The sequence below is a fragment of the Bombyx mori genome, chromosome 28 (assembly GCF_030269925.1).
Source record: "Bombyx mori chromosome 28, ASM3026992v2".
In the NCBI taxonomy this organism is placed as follows: domain Eukaryota; kingdom Metazoa; phylum Arthropoda; class Insecta; order Lepidoptera; family Bombycidae; genus Bombyx; species Bombyx mori.
This window is the reverse complement of record NC_085134.1, coordinates 5546808-5562926: the sequence shown is the minus strand read 5'-3', so window position 1 is coordinate 5562926 and position 16119 is coordinate 5546808. Positions and strand designations below refer to the sequence as shown.

At 35.4% G+C, this 16119-nt stretch overlaps 2 protein-coding genes across 2 annotated transcripts in view; one reads left to right on the top strand and one right to left on the bottom strand.

The window, feature by feature from the left end:
• The window catches only part of LOC101739064 (protein Wnt-5b), an 81021-nt gene extending 68064 nt beyond the window's left edge, over window positions 1-12957 (bottom strand). Inside the window, exon 1 of the mRNA XM_038021175.2 lies at window positions 12495-12957. Within this exon, the coding sequence (XP_037877103.1) occupies window positions 12495-12613 (119 nt within the window). The 5' untranslated portion in view covers window positions 12614-12957. The remainder of the gene's footprint in view (window positions 1-12494) is intronic.
• On the top strand, window positions 911-9392 carry LOC101746177 (uncharacterized). Its single transcript, XM_004923388.5, has 4 exons — window positions 911-1303; window positions 5118-5203; window positions 7139-7252; window positions 8504-9392. The coding sequence occupies exons 1-4, from the start codon at window positions 1120-1122 to the stop codon at window positions 8639-8641; spliced, it is 522 nt and encodes a 173-aa protein (XP_004923445.1). The 5' UTR covers window positions 911-1119; the 3' UTR covers window positions 8642-9392.
• Window positions 12958-16119: the final 3162 nt, after the last annotated feature.

The window sequence follows — 16119 nt, the reverse complement described above, 5'->3', positions numbered from 1 at the left end:
CGTATTAGATTCACCGGACGAGTAGGTGAACTCACGGGGCTCTAACCTGCTAACACTAGCCCTAGCAAGAGCAGTGCTTCCCAGAATCTACCACCGGATTGGAAACTGAGAAGATCCGGCGAGAAACCCAATGGGCTGAGGATTAATGAAAGCTTTAGTATTAGCTTTTTGCATATATATTTTTTTATTGCTTAGTTGGGTGGACGAGCTCACAGCCTACTTGGTGTTAAGTGGTTACCGGAGCCCAAAGGCCTATCTATAACGTAAATGCGCCACTTACCTTGAGATATAAGTTCTAAGGTCTCCGTATAGTTACAACGGCTGCCCCACCCTTCAAACTGAAACGCATTACTGCTTCACGGCAGAAATAGGCAGGATGGTGGTACCTACCTGTACGGACTCACAAGAGGTCCTACCACTAGTAATTATGCAAATTATAATTTGGCGGGCTTGATTATATATTTTTTTTATTGCTTAGATGGATGGACGAGCTCACAGCTCACCTGGTGTTAAGTGGTTACTGGAGCCCATAGACATCTACAACGTAAATGCGCCACCCACCTCGAGATATACATAAGTTCTAAGATCTCAGTATAGTTAGAACGGGTACCCCACTCTTCGAACCGAAACGCATTACTGCTTCACGGCGGAAATAGGAATTTTATTACACGATGTTATTCCTTCACCGTGAGAGTAAATCGTAAGCATTTAGTAGGTACGTATTTCATTAGAAGAATTGGTACCCGCCTGCGGGACTCGAACACCGACGCATCCGGCATACACCGGGCGCCTTATCCTTTAGGCTACGACGACAACAAAATTGAACATTATTCACAAACCGTCTTATTCTCGTTTCCAAACTATGCATATTATTTATTACAAGTATTCGCATAATGATCGCTAAATTCGATTAAATACGCTGCAACATTAACGCCGACAGTAGATTAACAATTACATCACAATAAATAATCAATCGAATACAAAGATAACGAATTATATCGGTAAATACGTTATCTCGAAATGTCGTATCACGACGGTTAATTACTAGTGTTTTTTTTTCTTCCTTTTAATAATTAAAGAAAGATCATTTATAAAATAACAGGAGCCATGTAACAAGTGATGTATATTATGAGATGTTTAATTATATTCGCGTTGTTTAATGTTAATTGTCTGTGCGGTGAGGATTTTCTGACGCCAGTTGTCGAGGACGCGGAATCCGATGAGAATTTTTACCACGATAATCGCGTCTATTCTGTTATTTACAAATCAGTGAACAAGTATTACTGTTCCATTGGTGTTGACGGTAAGTTCTTTTACGGGAGCTAAGCATTCGTCGCCTAACCTATACTAATATATAAATCTATATCTATAATATATAAAGCTATAGTGTTGTAATTATTACCCGCAAAATTATAATTTGCGTAATTACTGGTGGTAGGACCTCTTGTGAGTCCGCACGGGTAGGTACCACCGCTCCGCCTATTTCTGCCGTGAAGCAGTAATGCGTTTCGGTTTGAAGGGTGGGGCAGCCGTTGTGACTATACTGAGACCTTAGAACTATATCTCAAGGTGTGTGGCGCATTTGCGTTGTAGATGTCTATGGGCTCCAGTAACCACTTAACATCAGGTGGGCTGTGAGCTCGTCCACACATCTAAGCAATAAAAAAAAAAATAAAAAAAAAATACCTACTGAATAATTTTAGTTTTTTTTTTAAGTCGTTGTCATGCAAACCTTATCTAAATCTATACTAATATATAAATCTACAGTGGTTTTTACGGATGTTCCGTTATAACTACTGAATCGTGCATCCGATTGACTTGAAACTTGGTATCCATGTAGAAAATACATACACTTAATGGATAGGCTCATATTTATATGAGTGTTGGACTCCCTACACTAGTTGCGTGGGCGTTAATGATGAGAATCTTTGTGGGGGTGAGAATTAATAATGTTAATTTTAAATGTCCAGTGAAGCGGACGGGTACAGCTAGTAGTTTATAGAGTTGGTAATTTACATTCGGTATCCGAGGGATTTTGATTCTATAGGCATCGAATTTTATTTATTTAAATACTTACACGTGTTATGCAATGAATTCCGTGATAAAGGAATGATGACGTTGAGTTGACCTAACAACACAAGAGCAAATGCTTCGTGAGTGAATCTACCACTGGATCGGAATCGCGACCCGCTGAAAAGATCCGGCAAGAAACTCAGCGGGCAGATGCTTACGTTAGGTTGCACGTCGAACTTTTTGCCGAGTTCAACCAATACGGTTACTGGGGTCTCTAAGTCTACTAGCTGAAGGCGTCTAATGCAAGATTTATTGGATCTGATGGATCCCTAAGGACGCGTCTAGGGCAATAGGTGCTATTGTGAGGTCATATGTATGGGGAAACTCTGTCTATTTCTCCAGTCGCGAGTTTGAAATGTGGTTTAGCTCTACTATTGAGACTACGTACTTCTGTCTCAAAGCGGTGGTATTAACGTTACGATATGTATACGTCAATAAATACAATATAAATTACTACATAGCATAAAACAAAGTCGCTTTCTCTGTCCCTATATCTGTCCCTATGTATGCTTAAATCTTTAAAACTACGTAACGGATTTTGATGCGGTTTTTGAAGTGAAAACTTCTTTAGAATCGTTGTGATTTCAAACCGGATGCAACGGAAAAAACGATAGGTAAGAGACACAAATACAAAAATGTGTAGGATGAAGCCAGCAAAGAATGAGACAGAATATACATACTATTTAATACAGCGCCATCTGTGAGATTTTTTAATACTAACGTGTGTATGAAAGCTCTTGTAGTGAATTTTAATTTAGGATTATACGTGAAATTAAAATATCAATTCACAGAGGGCGCTACCTTACAATTATTTACTAATGACAAAATTTTACATATACTTAAGACGTTTAGGATAATTGTATTTTAATTTTGGAAGGTTTCACTCAAATTCAATTCAAATTCAAAATCATTTATTTCAACTTAGATGTCAGTATGACACACTTGTTGAATGTCAAAATACAAATAACAATGTTAACTCTACCACCGGTTCCAAAAAAAGCCACAGTCCTGAGAAGAACCGGCGAAACAAACTCAGCGGGCTTTTTTTTTTGTTTTTTCTCAAATATTTTCTTTTTTTTAAATAAATAGAAATATTCACAATAAAAGAAAAAACAAGTCAAAAAAATACAATTAAAAATAATAATAATAATAATGAAAAATGAAAAGGCCAGGAGCGAGCGCCTCATTCCCACGTAGTGCCATCTAGTAAATAATCCTTAACTTTATAATATGCCTTGTTGCACAAACGTTCCTTAACAGTTTTCTTAAATCTATGAACAGGTAGTAGTTGAACGTTTAGTGGGATCTTGTTGAAAAGCTGTACACCCAGCCCCCTAAAAGAGTTGCTTATTTTCTTAATTCGAGCCGCCGGCAACGCAAGCCTATGTTTGTTCCTAGTGTTCACATTGTGCAAATCGCAGACTCTGGGGAATTCTTCAATGTTTTTACGCACGTACAATAAATTTTCAAAAATGTATTGGTAAAGTTAGAATTTTGATTTCCTTAAACTTGTCCCTCAAGGATTCCCTCGGGTGCATATTATAAATAGCACGAATAGTCCTCTTCTGTAGGATGAAAATCGTTTCGACATCGGCAGCATTGCCCCATAGCAAAATGCCATAGGACATAACACTATGAAAATAACTAAAATAAACCAGGCGTGCCGTATCTTCATTAATATACATTCGTATTTTTTTTACCGCAAACGCTGCAGAACTAAGCCTACTCGCTAACTTGCATATGTGAGGACCCCACTGCAGCTTGGAATCAACTGTTATACCAAGAAAAACTGTCGAATCCACAAGCTCCAGTGTCTCTCCACTTACAGTAATATTAGTGTCAACTTGTCTAACATTAGGTGTGGTAAATTTTATACATTTTGTTTTTTTGTTATTTAATAACAGATTATTAACACTAAACCAATGTACCACGCACTTCTACCACGTTTGAATTGCACACATATTTTTTTTTTTAATAGATAGAGTGATTGAAGAGGAAGGTTAATATGTCTAATAACATCCATTAAATAGTGGCAAAATCCATAATAAATTACAGCTTCCGAAGCGAAGCGAGAGCGGGTCGTTAGTTTATTATAAAGCAACTACAAAAAAGGATGAGGTCTCAATTTCAGTATGTTTTTTAATGTTACTTAATTTATCTCAGAACTTTTTACTAGGTAAACCGATTTTAATGATTAATTTGAAAACCACTACTTTTCATGAGGATACTTTTTACCAATATCTGACCAGTGTTTTTAGTTACCCTTAATAATGTATTATAGAATGAAATTTATGAAATTCTCCTTTTATTTGGGCACGTCGGTTAAATTAATTTGTTAACTTTTTTTTGTTTTTTTGGAACGAAGTTCGTCATGGGACGATGCGGAAGGGTACCCTAACCGGGAAAAAACGTCCGTAACGTAAGATTTTTATTAGTAATGCACACAGTGTACTACTTAAATTTGTAATAACTTACAAATTAGTAATGCACACAGTGTACGACTTAACTTTGTAATAACGTACAAAAAATAACATAATATTTTTTTATCATTCATTGACCACGATCTCAGAGCGTTCGTTTGCGCAATACACTAACTCTTATGCAAACAACCGTGAATGAAGTGTACCACAATAAGTTCGCACGTTACCGAATGACCGTGGGTTGTTGCGAAACCTCCAGTTTTATTTTCTTTATACCTCGAATTGAACTTAAACTCAATATTTTTATAATAAGGAACTTCGTTCCTATCCGGTGTCCCAGGACACAAACACATCTTTTTTTATTCATTTTGAGTAAGTCTACAGGAACGTGACCAACAAATATGTCGATTTCATAACATTAGTTAGTTAGGGGAGTTATACAATCTGAATATGTTGTCTAGGTCAAGATTACTATAAATTTTTAACACATTTAACCCGACGCCCGTGAAAACACTGAAACAGTCACTTATACTTCAAGGAGAGAGCGAGATAGAAATCAAAGGAGAGAGATGAAGCGAAGTGTAACTTAGCCACGTTAATTGAAGCCTTTAACTTGTATTCCAGATGAATATCTACTAATATACGGTACAAAAAAATGGACGTTTCCCGCTCAAGATGTGAACCTAACATTATCATACCCGACCGAAACGGTAAGTCAAAACATTCATTAAATTAAAGTATAGTAGCGGTCCCCGGAAATTCCCCCGGAAATTCGACTTTAATCATTTGAAATTTTATGTTTAAACATTATTATGGTTCTATTGTCAAATACTATTATGCTTATTTAATATAATCACAGATTGCGCCAAAACTACACTATACATAAATAATAATAAAGACAAACAATATTCATCTATTCTCAATTTGACCGCAGACTTTAAACACTAACAAAAGTTTGACAATTGACAATAAACAAAGATTAAATTTATATATAATATGTGCTGTGTCAAATACATGGTAGTATGTGTAATTTTTTCCTTATTGATTTAATGTATCTTTTATGCATTATTTTTAAAAAATATTAGCATTATGCATTTCTTATCTATACTCTCTATAAGTGTGGAAAATTTCATACTCCTCCGTCTGCGCAATTTTCGTAAAAAGAGATGCAAAGTTTTTCCTTCACGTATTAATATATAGATTAGTTGTTGACGTCAGAAGAAACGGCAGGCGACCACGAGAAAACACAGCCATTCCTCATATTATTTTTCTAACAGCTCTCTCTCCCAGTCTAGTTGATTTACCAAGCGTCCGTGGCTTAAGAGATAAGACGCCGCGGGTAATCGCATCCAGCGAAGCGATCACGTCGTTTTTTTCTTTTTTGTTATTGCCCTTGTAAGCAGACGAGCATACGACCGACCTTGTGAATGGTTATCGTCGTCCATGGACATCAGCAATACAAGGGGCAGAGCCAAGTCTCTGCCTACCGTTAAGTACTCTCCACAAGCCTCGTTTGAAAAAGGATATGTCATAGCGCTCGGGAAACATCAGAGCTCATTCCAAAGCCGGATGGTAAGTACGTCTAGTTACAATCCCGCTGACAGGGAGTAATTTTCAATTTTAAAAAAATATACATAGGTTTGTTTAATGAAACTGTTAAATATATACGAGCGATTTCTCATGAGCAAGCAACAAAGCAGATTGTTGAAGCAAGATTAAATCATCTATACCAATTAATATTAGAAAGCTGAAGAGTTTGTTTGTTTGAACGCGCTAATCTCAGGAACTACTGGTCCGATTTGAAACATTCTTTCAGTGTTAGATAGCCCATTTATTAAGGAAGGCTATATAATATCATGCTAAGACCAATACAAGCGGAGCACCAATAAAGAATGTTTCAATGTTTTTGAATGTTTTTCCCCTTTTGAGAGCTTCCGCTGCGTGCGCTGCAGAAACGGTTAAAGTTTCGCTAAAATAATGTATCACAGAATTGTTCCCCTTTAAAAGATCTCAAAAAAAGTCCGCGACAGCATATGTCTATATGTTAAGGTTGGCTCACTATAACGTTTTTTATGCTAACCAAATTTGTCCTAAAATAAAGCATTATTTGTGAACTATTCCACGCGGACGAAGCCGCGGGCAAAAGCTAGTTAGTAATATTATAATAACATCAGGTGTGAGTAAGTACCGTCCTCTGCCTATTTCAGCCTCAAATCTACCTCAAGGTGGGTGATAACAGTTACTCAGTTGATTTCTACGGGCTTCTGTTGCACCAGTAGGGCCGTGAGCTAATTCACTAATCTATATACAGAATCGTATAAGTATATAAAAATGAATTGCTGTTCGTTAGTCTCGCTACTTAGCTCGAGAACGGCCGGACCGATTTAGCTAATTTTGGTCTTGAATTATTTGTGGAAGTCCAGAGAAATTTAAAAGGTAGATAAATATGAAAATCCTGGGAATTCAATAAAAATAACAATTTTGTTTTTCCTTTGATGTGTCCCCCGTCGGACGGTTTCCTTTTGTTTGTTTTAAATTTATTTTATACAAAAGTTTAGGTCTTTTATTTCTCGAGGGTCAGCTAGTCAATAAATAAAATACAGTCTGGTAACACTGAATTCTAACATGTACCAACATCGTTGCAGACTCGCGCGTCGCCGGATCATTACGAAGACTATATTATAACCGGTTTCAGAGTGAACCTCTTCATTGATAGCGTCGAGAGCAGAGGGTACATCAGTAGCGGTGGGCTTCTTGAGGTCAGTTCACAGTGATAATTCAAATCAATTTAAGTTCACGGTTCAGTTACTGGTGGTATGACCTCATGTGAGTCCGCACGGGTAAGTACCACCACCATAATGCGTTTCGGTTTGATCGGTGGGGCAGCCGTTGTAACTATACTGAGACCTTACAACTTGTATCTCAAGGTGGGTGGCGCATTTACGTTGTAAATGTCTATGGGCTCCAGTAACCACTTAATACCAGCTGGGCTGAGAGCTCGTCCACCCATTAAAGCAATAAAAAAAAAAAATTATATGTCCCTTTTGTTTTGCATTTCGATCACAACGAGACAATACTTTAATGTAAACACGGCCTTAGGACATCGACGAAATATTCAACTTAGACCACGGCTGCTGAACAATGACATTTTGAAAGATTGTATTTTTATCTACCTAACTTTTCCGAAGTCGTCGTGGCCTAAAGGATAAGACGTCCGGTGCATTCGTGTTGAGCGATGCACCGGTGTTCGAATCCCGCAGGCGGGTGGGTACCAATTTGTCTCATGAAATACGTACTCAGCCCGCAAAATTATAATCAAAAAATCAAATTTATTAAAATTTATTTTCTATTTGTTAGTTGGATTTTCTATAAAAGCATATTTTCTTAGTTTTTTTAAACTATTATTTACTTTTCATATTTTATTTATTTATTTTTTATTTATTTATTTATGTACACACAGAAAAAAAAGACATAGTACAGAGTAATAGGAAAATTATGTACAAAGGCACTGCTTATTTCTTTAAGAAATCTCTTCCAGCAGACCTGCGAGAGGATAATGAGAATAATAATAAAAAGTGATAAGTGTGTGTAGAACAAATAACACATAACTAAAATAACAAATACAACATGAGAATTATAGTAATGCACATACACATACCAAACATTGTTAAACTTGAATACAAAATATTATAAGTAACACAGTAACACTCGTATATACGAAGAGTATAGAACCATGATCATTCGGTTGATGAGAGATAAAATTGTTTGACCTTGTATTTAAAAACAGAAACAGACTTGTAGTTTTTAGTAGAATTTCAATATTTTCGATATTTTTTTAATATTGAATTGTCATCGGTCCTTAATAAGTATACCAAATTTCGAGTTAATTCGACGTTTTGAAGGGGTCAAAATCATGTTCAAAGATTCCGTTACATACTAACGTACATAGGTACGTCTGAAGCTAATAAAAGCGTAATAATAAAAACTTAACTTCTCGTTTTCATTTCCAGGAATCAATAAGCCTGTCATTCGTCAGCAGTAACATCAGCGCCATGGGCTACCAGTTCTGGCTGTACGGGATACCGAAGAGCGTGAGGCAATATCAGAACCTACAAACGAATTTCATACGAATGTGTGTTTCTAAATGAATAAATAAATGCAGCTTTCAGATTAAAAAAAAAAAAAAAACTCAATCAATTAATAACGTGTACTTTTGTTTTAAACCTTTTGATACTGGTCAGGATATTAGAGCGAAGCTATAAAATTGTTGTGTCGTCATCGGCTTAAACAAATTTTCCGAGTTAATCCGATGTTTTGAAGTCTGTGACAATGACGTTCATAGAATCCTTTACACAAAAATCATATATACAGAGATGGCATTTAAAAAAACCCCTAGCGCGCCATTATTTGAGGAGTGGCAACATTTTCGAATGCCAAAATTTCAGGGACCAAAAAAATTAAAAACAGTTTTTAGTGTCCTTTGAAAATGAATTCAGTTTAATTTTTATAATAAAACATTATAAACTTATTTTAAATTTTAAAATAAAATTTATTCTAACATTAAGGACTGCGCGATAAACAGGGCCTAAGGTGGCATCAAGCCTAAATCCATCACTGTATATTATACATACTAAGCTAATAACATCGTGTTAAAAAAACACGTAATTTGTTTTATCGCATATTAATGTAAATTGGGTATAATCTTTCCTTACAAAGCTTTACCAAAGTAACTGTAATATTGAACTACAAGATTATTCCATTAAAAGCGACGGATTTCGCATTTAAAATTTCAACATCTAACTCTAAATACGGCGTAAAATTTTAAATAACCCTAAATACAGTACGTGTGCATTTATTTAATTAAAAATAGGTATAATTAAAATTACTATTACCATTTAATAACGCGTTTTTTTATCATTATAATATGTAATTACATATCATTTCCGACATTTCACGTATTCTCCTGTTGTCCCAGAAGACTAAGGTCAATCGAAAAGTTGTAAAAAATATACTAAAAATTAACAAAAAACGCGAGATTAAGCCGGCATGGTCCTTCCTCTGGCATTGCTGACGCCCATGGGCGACGGTAACAACTCGCCATCAGGTGAGCCGCATGCTCGTCTGCCTACAAGGAGGAAAAAACTAGTCGTTTTAATTATATCTATTACTCGCGGAAGTAAAGACCAGAAATATGTAGGTGTATGGATTCTCTAGTGGCTTTTGGATATAATTTCGAATTCAAAGTAGGCATTAAGGTGAGATTTTAGATAGAGAAGTTAGTCGAAGAAGCTACTACTACGGACACGCGGCTTGAGATGCGAAACAGGATTACATGCCGCCGCTTGCAAAGAAGGCGAGCAAATTAACTCATAGACACAGCCCACTGAGTTTCTCGCCGGATCTTCTCAGTGGGTCGTGATCTCGATATGATGGTAGATTCTGCGAAGCACTGCTCTTGCTAGGGCTAGTGTTAGGAAATTCGTCAGGCTAACCTATGACCCGTGAGCTCAACTATTCGCCTGAATCTAGTATGAGCCCTCGAGGTCTCTAGAATAGGTAGGAAAAACAAAGTATTGCATACTTATTAACAATTTTAGTACAGATGATTAACATGTTTATAAAGGGTTTCTCATCGGAAATAAGGTACTTTCTCTGAAAATACAAAATATAAACGAAATTTAGAAGAATTTCGCGCCCAACATCGCACTTAAAATGAGAACGCTTGTCTGTAATACCGTCTTTCAATTCTATACAATGGCTAAGGCTTCATCACGTAACCAATATAAATGCTATAAAGGTTTAAAGCTACATAAAAGAGATCGTTATTACTTAGAGTATGGACACCTGAGCCCGTCTAGACGAGTTCTACAATATACACGATCGATCATAATTAACAGGGTTTTCCTAGACTAGACACTTTTTTTTTTTGCTATTTGGCAAATGGTTTTTTTTGCATAAATACTGTTTAGTTTTTTTTAAGGGATTTTATGACCTGGTAACTAAGACCTTTAAGTCATTTTTTATTTTAATTTTTATTCTTGTTTTTATGAAAAATCATAAAATGGAGTGAAATGAAATGAAATGAAGATGATTAATTTGAGACATTAATCAACTGGGATGAAATGAGATGAGATGATATGGGATGAAATACAATCTCAGTAAAATGGTGGTCATTTATTGAGATTGTTTTCAGAGGACTTTTTGGAGGATCCCGAGAAGTTACGTCCAGCGGCTTTGTTTCATTTTCCCACATTTGTGCACTTTCACAGATATTAAACAGTTAATAAACCACCGTCATTACACATTTAAACCTAAAGAAATAACTAAATAGATAAAATAAAACAAACCACACAACTTCACTCCGCGCGTTCCTGCCAAAAAGTCCCCAATACTGTTTAGAAGTTATTTGGATCCATAGATGCGATCTCGGAAGCTTAGATCTAAATACAGATTGCACAGTACAGATGCAGATCAAAACTGCAGTGTATTTAGTCGAGCTTAAAAAAACTGACGGAAGAGAGAAGGGAAGATCATTATTTCCTCTAACTTCAACCGTTGTATTTTTAGTGTGATCAAACACCCTAGAAAACATTATAATTTTAATAGAGTTAATATATCGTGAAGATGAAAACTCAACTCAAACTGCTTTTAGTCCAATAAAACGTCAATGTCTAAATATCGACGAATAACACTATCTACGGAAATTGTAATAATCGACCGTAAGTAAGACAATAAAACGCGCAATCAAACCATAAGATTAGTATTAATTAATTATAGTATAAAACAAAGACGCTTTCTCTGTCCCTTTATCCCTATGTATGCTTAAATCTTTAAAACTACGCAACGGATTTTGATGCGGTTTTTGAAGTTATACTTCTTTAGGCGCGTTATGAAAAATTGATGAGAGTGAAATTTTACGATGCGCGCGCACCGTGACACAAAATTAACAGAATGAAGTTGCCCACTAAATCGCTCATTACAATACGACCGACGTAACTTGGCGAGTCTGAATATAGCCGCAGGTGAACTTTCCGAACCGTACCGAGAATTACCGAATTTATACGATGTCAAGAAAAGGGATGTCCAGTATGCGTGTTTGAGGATGTTGTTTAATGAATTTTTTTTCAAATTGAATAATATTTAAATTAAAAAAAAAAGAAATAAATTTAATAAAAATAAAGTATAACTTTTTACGCGCGTACATAAGTACAAGCACCCTTTAATAGATAGAGTGATTGAAGAAGAAGGTTTATATGTATAATAACAACCATTAAATAGTGGAGAAATCAATAATAAATTACAGTTTCTGAAGCGAAGCGAGGGCGGGTCGCTAGTTAATTATATTATGATTGACTCGCGTGTGCAGTAGTTTGCGAGAGTCGTGGTTTCTCATATGAAGTAAACATTCGTGTTTGATAAACAGATTCGTTTGCTTTTTGTCTGAGTGTTTATTATCTATATAGGTATATATTTAAACATAATAATATAATATGTTTGATAGTCTCTGGTACTAATAACCCAGGGAATCCTAAGACTTTTTGGCGCGAACGCGAGAAGTGAAGTTGTGTGATTTGTTTTATTTTGTCTATTTAGTGTTTCTTCTGGTTTAAATTTGTAATAACGGTGGTTTATTGACTGTTTAATATCAGTGAATGTGCACAAATGTGGGAAAATGAAACGAAACCGCTGGACGTAACTTCTCGGGATCCTCCAAAAAGTCCACTGATAAAATCTCAGTAAATGACCACGATTTTACTAAGATTATATTTCATCCCATATCATCTCATCTCATCTCATTTCATTTCATTTCACTCCATATTATCATATTTCATAAAAATAAGAATATAAATTAAAATAATACATGACTTAAAGGTCTTAGTTACCAAGTCATAAAATACATTAAAAAAGGGAATCCTAAATTGGGGCCGAGTGACAGTGCCTGATATGTTCCCAGCTATTTCTTTATTTAATTATATACGTATCATAGAACAGAATACTCACAACCAGCTCCCGTTTATTGGGGATCGTTTCCTCTCCCTGGTCACGTTCTTCTCGTCAGCGAGGATCCAGATGAGAGCGGCCAGGAGCACCAGGAAACGGAAGACGCTGCTCGACGCCATGTCGTTCACGTAACACGCACAGAATGCCAACTCACATTTTCTTTAATCATACCTACTTTACGTGTCGCCTTATCGAAAATCGTTCAAGTCTTGCACTGCATTTTAAGCATGCTAAACAAATGTTTTTCTTTATTTTTAATTCACATCGTACCACTGCATTTTCCGTACGAGATTCCAAGAAGTTCACTGTCACAACAAAAAACTACAGTCAAAAAAAAAACAAATAAGTGTAATTCATTTAACTTCGATACTATTTTAAAATATTACAATAATAATACAATAAACAGCCTTCGCATTCTTTTGAGAAACATTCTAGCGAACACAATCCTGACGATGAGTCTGAGAACGAATACCGAATGGAAAGAACATTTTTAATACATAAACCCTCGTGTTTTATTACTTTAACGTTTGTATAAATGTCGTTGACCTTTCAGCGTCATAATTTGATTGCATATTTCGAATGATATTTTAATGACAGTGACCTGGATGTGAGGTATTGCTCAATGTATTATTGTGGATCCTTGCTTTTCGAGCGCAGTTTAGTTTATATAGACTACACTTTAGCTGAGCGGTGAACAAAAAGCTATCTCATATTCTTTACCAGTGCTCAAACTATTCAACTATTTCCGTTATGAATTTCGGGAAAATTAGTTTCGTTGTTATAGGCATGAAAAACTTTATTAATTTTTTTTTATTGCTTAGATGGTTGGACGTGCTCACAGCCTACCTGGTGTTAAGTGGTTACTGGAGCCCGTATACATCTACAACGTAAATGCGCCACCCACCTTGAGATATAAGTTCTAAGGTCTCAGTATAATTACAACGGCTTCCCCACCCTTCAAACCGAAACGCATTACTGCTTCACGGCAGAAATAGGCGGGGTGGTGGTACCTACCCGTGAGGACTCACAAGAGGTTCTACCACCAGTAAAAAATCAGCAAACAGAGTCATTTTCGTATTGATAATATGACAATAATATTAATACGATTATCGATATAAGTCACATAGTATATTAGCTGCCCTTAAACCGAAACCTGCTTTGAGGCAGAAATATAAACCACAGACAGACAGGAGTATAGTATTGAAATTGGACATAATAAATATGACGAATTCTTCTAATTTCTGTGTCAGTGTAAATAAATGTCACGTAATTAACTGTATTTGTTTTGAATTAACATTTAAAAATTTAAAACTGGTTCACAATAAATTATGAATTTTATTGCTGATAACTTTAGCGAAAGCGGCAGTATTGTGGGCGCGGTATGGATTTTGATGTTCCTGTAATTTACGTCTTGACAGGTCTTGGACTATCAATTCCGTATTATTTTTTCGAGTAGAATTTTTAATGGCGAATGAGGCTTCCGCCTTTCGTCACAAGTCGTCACAAGATGGCGGACAATTTTCGTCTTGTATCTGTGGGGTTAAAAAATTAAAACAAAATTGTGTAAACTTTTCTAAGTTTGACGAATTGTAAGCAATTGTTTCTTTCTATTGACCATAACACACAGAGGTCTTCTTTGAATGGATTTATTCGAAATTCGAGATTTATCTGTACTCATCTCATAGGAATACCTTTGGGCACCCATGACACAGGAGAAAATACAAGTTTGGGACCACTTAAGGTGAAACATTAACTAATAATAGTGTTTTCTCCGGTTTTCGCAAGTCGTAGAAATAATTAAACCTTCTTTCACGGTTTAATCTCGCGTTTTTGGAATACTTTAAACTTTTTATGGTCACGGACGCCTCAGTCGTAAGAGTAGTTTTAGTTACTAAGTAATAACGTGAAAGATTTAGTTTTATCGGTTTTTACGAATTAAAGACGTAATTAAAAGTACTTTTTCGATTGTAAAAATTAATTTTTAGTTTTAAATTTTGCGAAGCTCTTGCTAAGGCTAGTGTTATCAAGCCCTCTATCAAAGCTAAGCCCGTGAGCTCACCTACCAGTCATAGCGTAGCTGAAATAGCCCCAATAATTTTAAGTTTATTTTTTACAAAAGTTTATAGGTCTTTTATTTATCGATTGAGGCACTACGAAGTCTGCCGGGTCAGCTAGTATTAGTAAAAAGTGTACAGGCATGCAACAAAAACATATTGATATTGAAATTATCAGTTAATTGGATTACATACAGTCGTTGTTCACGCTAAATGTATTTTCAATTCGTTTAACAAGCTAAACTAAGCATTACAACGGATTAGAGATACTTGTAACTATACTGAGACCTTAGAACTGATATCTCAAGGCGGGTGGCGCATTTACGTCGTAGATGTCTATGGGCTCCAGTAACCACTTAACACCAGGCGGGCTGTGAGCTCGTCTACCTATCTAAGCAATAAAAAAAATATGTATATATATGTAATGGATGTATCATTCTTTGTTTCGTTCTATGATTTCGGGTATGGTGTATTCGTTTGAAAAAATCTCTATATCTATATATATAAAAATGAATTGCTGTTCGTTAGTCTCGCTAAAACTCGAGAACGGCTGGACCGATTTGGCTAATTTTGGTCTTCAATTATTTGTGGAAGTTCAGAGAAGGTTTAAAAGGTAGAGTACGGCTTGCTCTAAACGCCATGATAATTTGGAGTCCCTAAAACAATCCGTACGATTGGCAGTGAAAAATTTTCCCATAGAAAGGGTCCGTGCTTCTATTGATAACTGGCCTCAACGTTTAAAGGACTGTATTGCAGCCAATGGAGACCACTTCGAATAAGCTTTTTATACCTTAAATTGTTTGAAATTTATGTATTAAACTAACACACTGTAAAAGTAATAAATGTTATTTGCAATAGAAATTATTATTTTTACTTTGTCTCAGTATTTATGGCAAGACTAGGTATTTATGATATTTTCTTCTAGCTATACTATACTAGGTATTTATGATATTTTCTTCTAGCTTTCTAGCTATAGTTTTTTTTCTGTACTTATTTATTTAATTACATATTATATAAGACTAAAAAAGATTATAATATCCTTTGAGTTAGTATGTTGAGTATTAAATTCAATGATTTTAACAAACAAACAAAGGTTATTTATTCCGCTTAAGCTGTAGGATACAGCATTGCTAATAAACTTCGCCTTAAAACGAAATAGTTCGCGTAGAATTTTAAGTACCCGATAAAATCATTTATTACTCTTTCTAGGCAAGATTGCGATAAAATAAAAATTAAAACTTAACTTCTGAGGAACACTAGGTTTTTTATTTACATTAATTAATTATTGAAGTTATACTTCTTTAGGCGCGTTATGAAAAATTGATGAGAGTGAAATTTTAAGATGCGCGCGCACCGTGAGACAAAATTAACAGAATGAAGTTGCCCACAATACGACCGACGTAACTTGGCGAGTCTGAATATAGCCGCAGGTGAACTTTCGCGCATGTACACTCGTAAAAAAAAGTGTTTGCTTAAAAAAAAGTGCACGCTTTTTTTACAATAAAATCATTCTTTCTTACACTATTTTCAATAAAAATTTATTAAAATTTATTTTATATTTTTAAGTTAGA

Coding starts and splice junctions, on each gene's coding strand:
- LOC101746177 (XM_004923388.5), top strand. CDS start 1,120: ATGTATATTATGAGATGTTTAATTATATTCGCGTTGTTTAATGTTAAT. Junction 1,304..5,117: donor CTGTTCCATTGGTGTTGACG/GTAAGTTCTTTT, acceptor CTTGTATTCCAG/ATGAATATCTACTAATATAC. Junction 7,253..8,503: donor GTAGCGGTGGGCTTCTTGAG/GTCAGTTCACAG, acceptor TTTCATTTCCAG/GAATCAATAAGCCTGTCATT.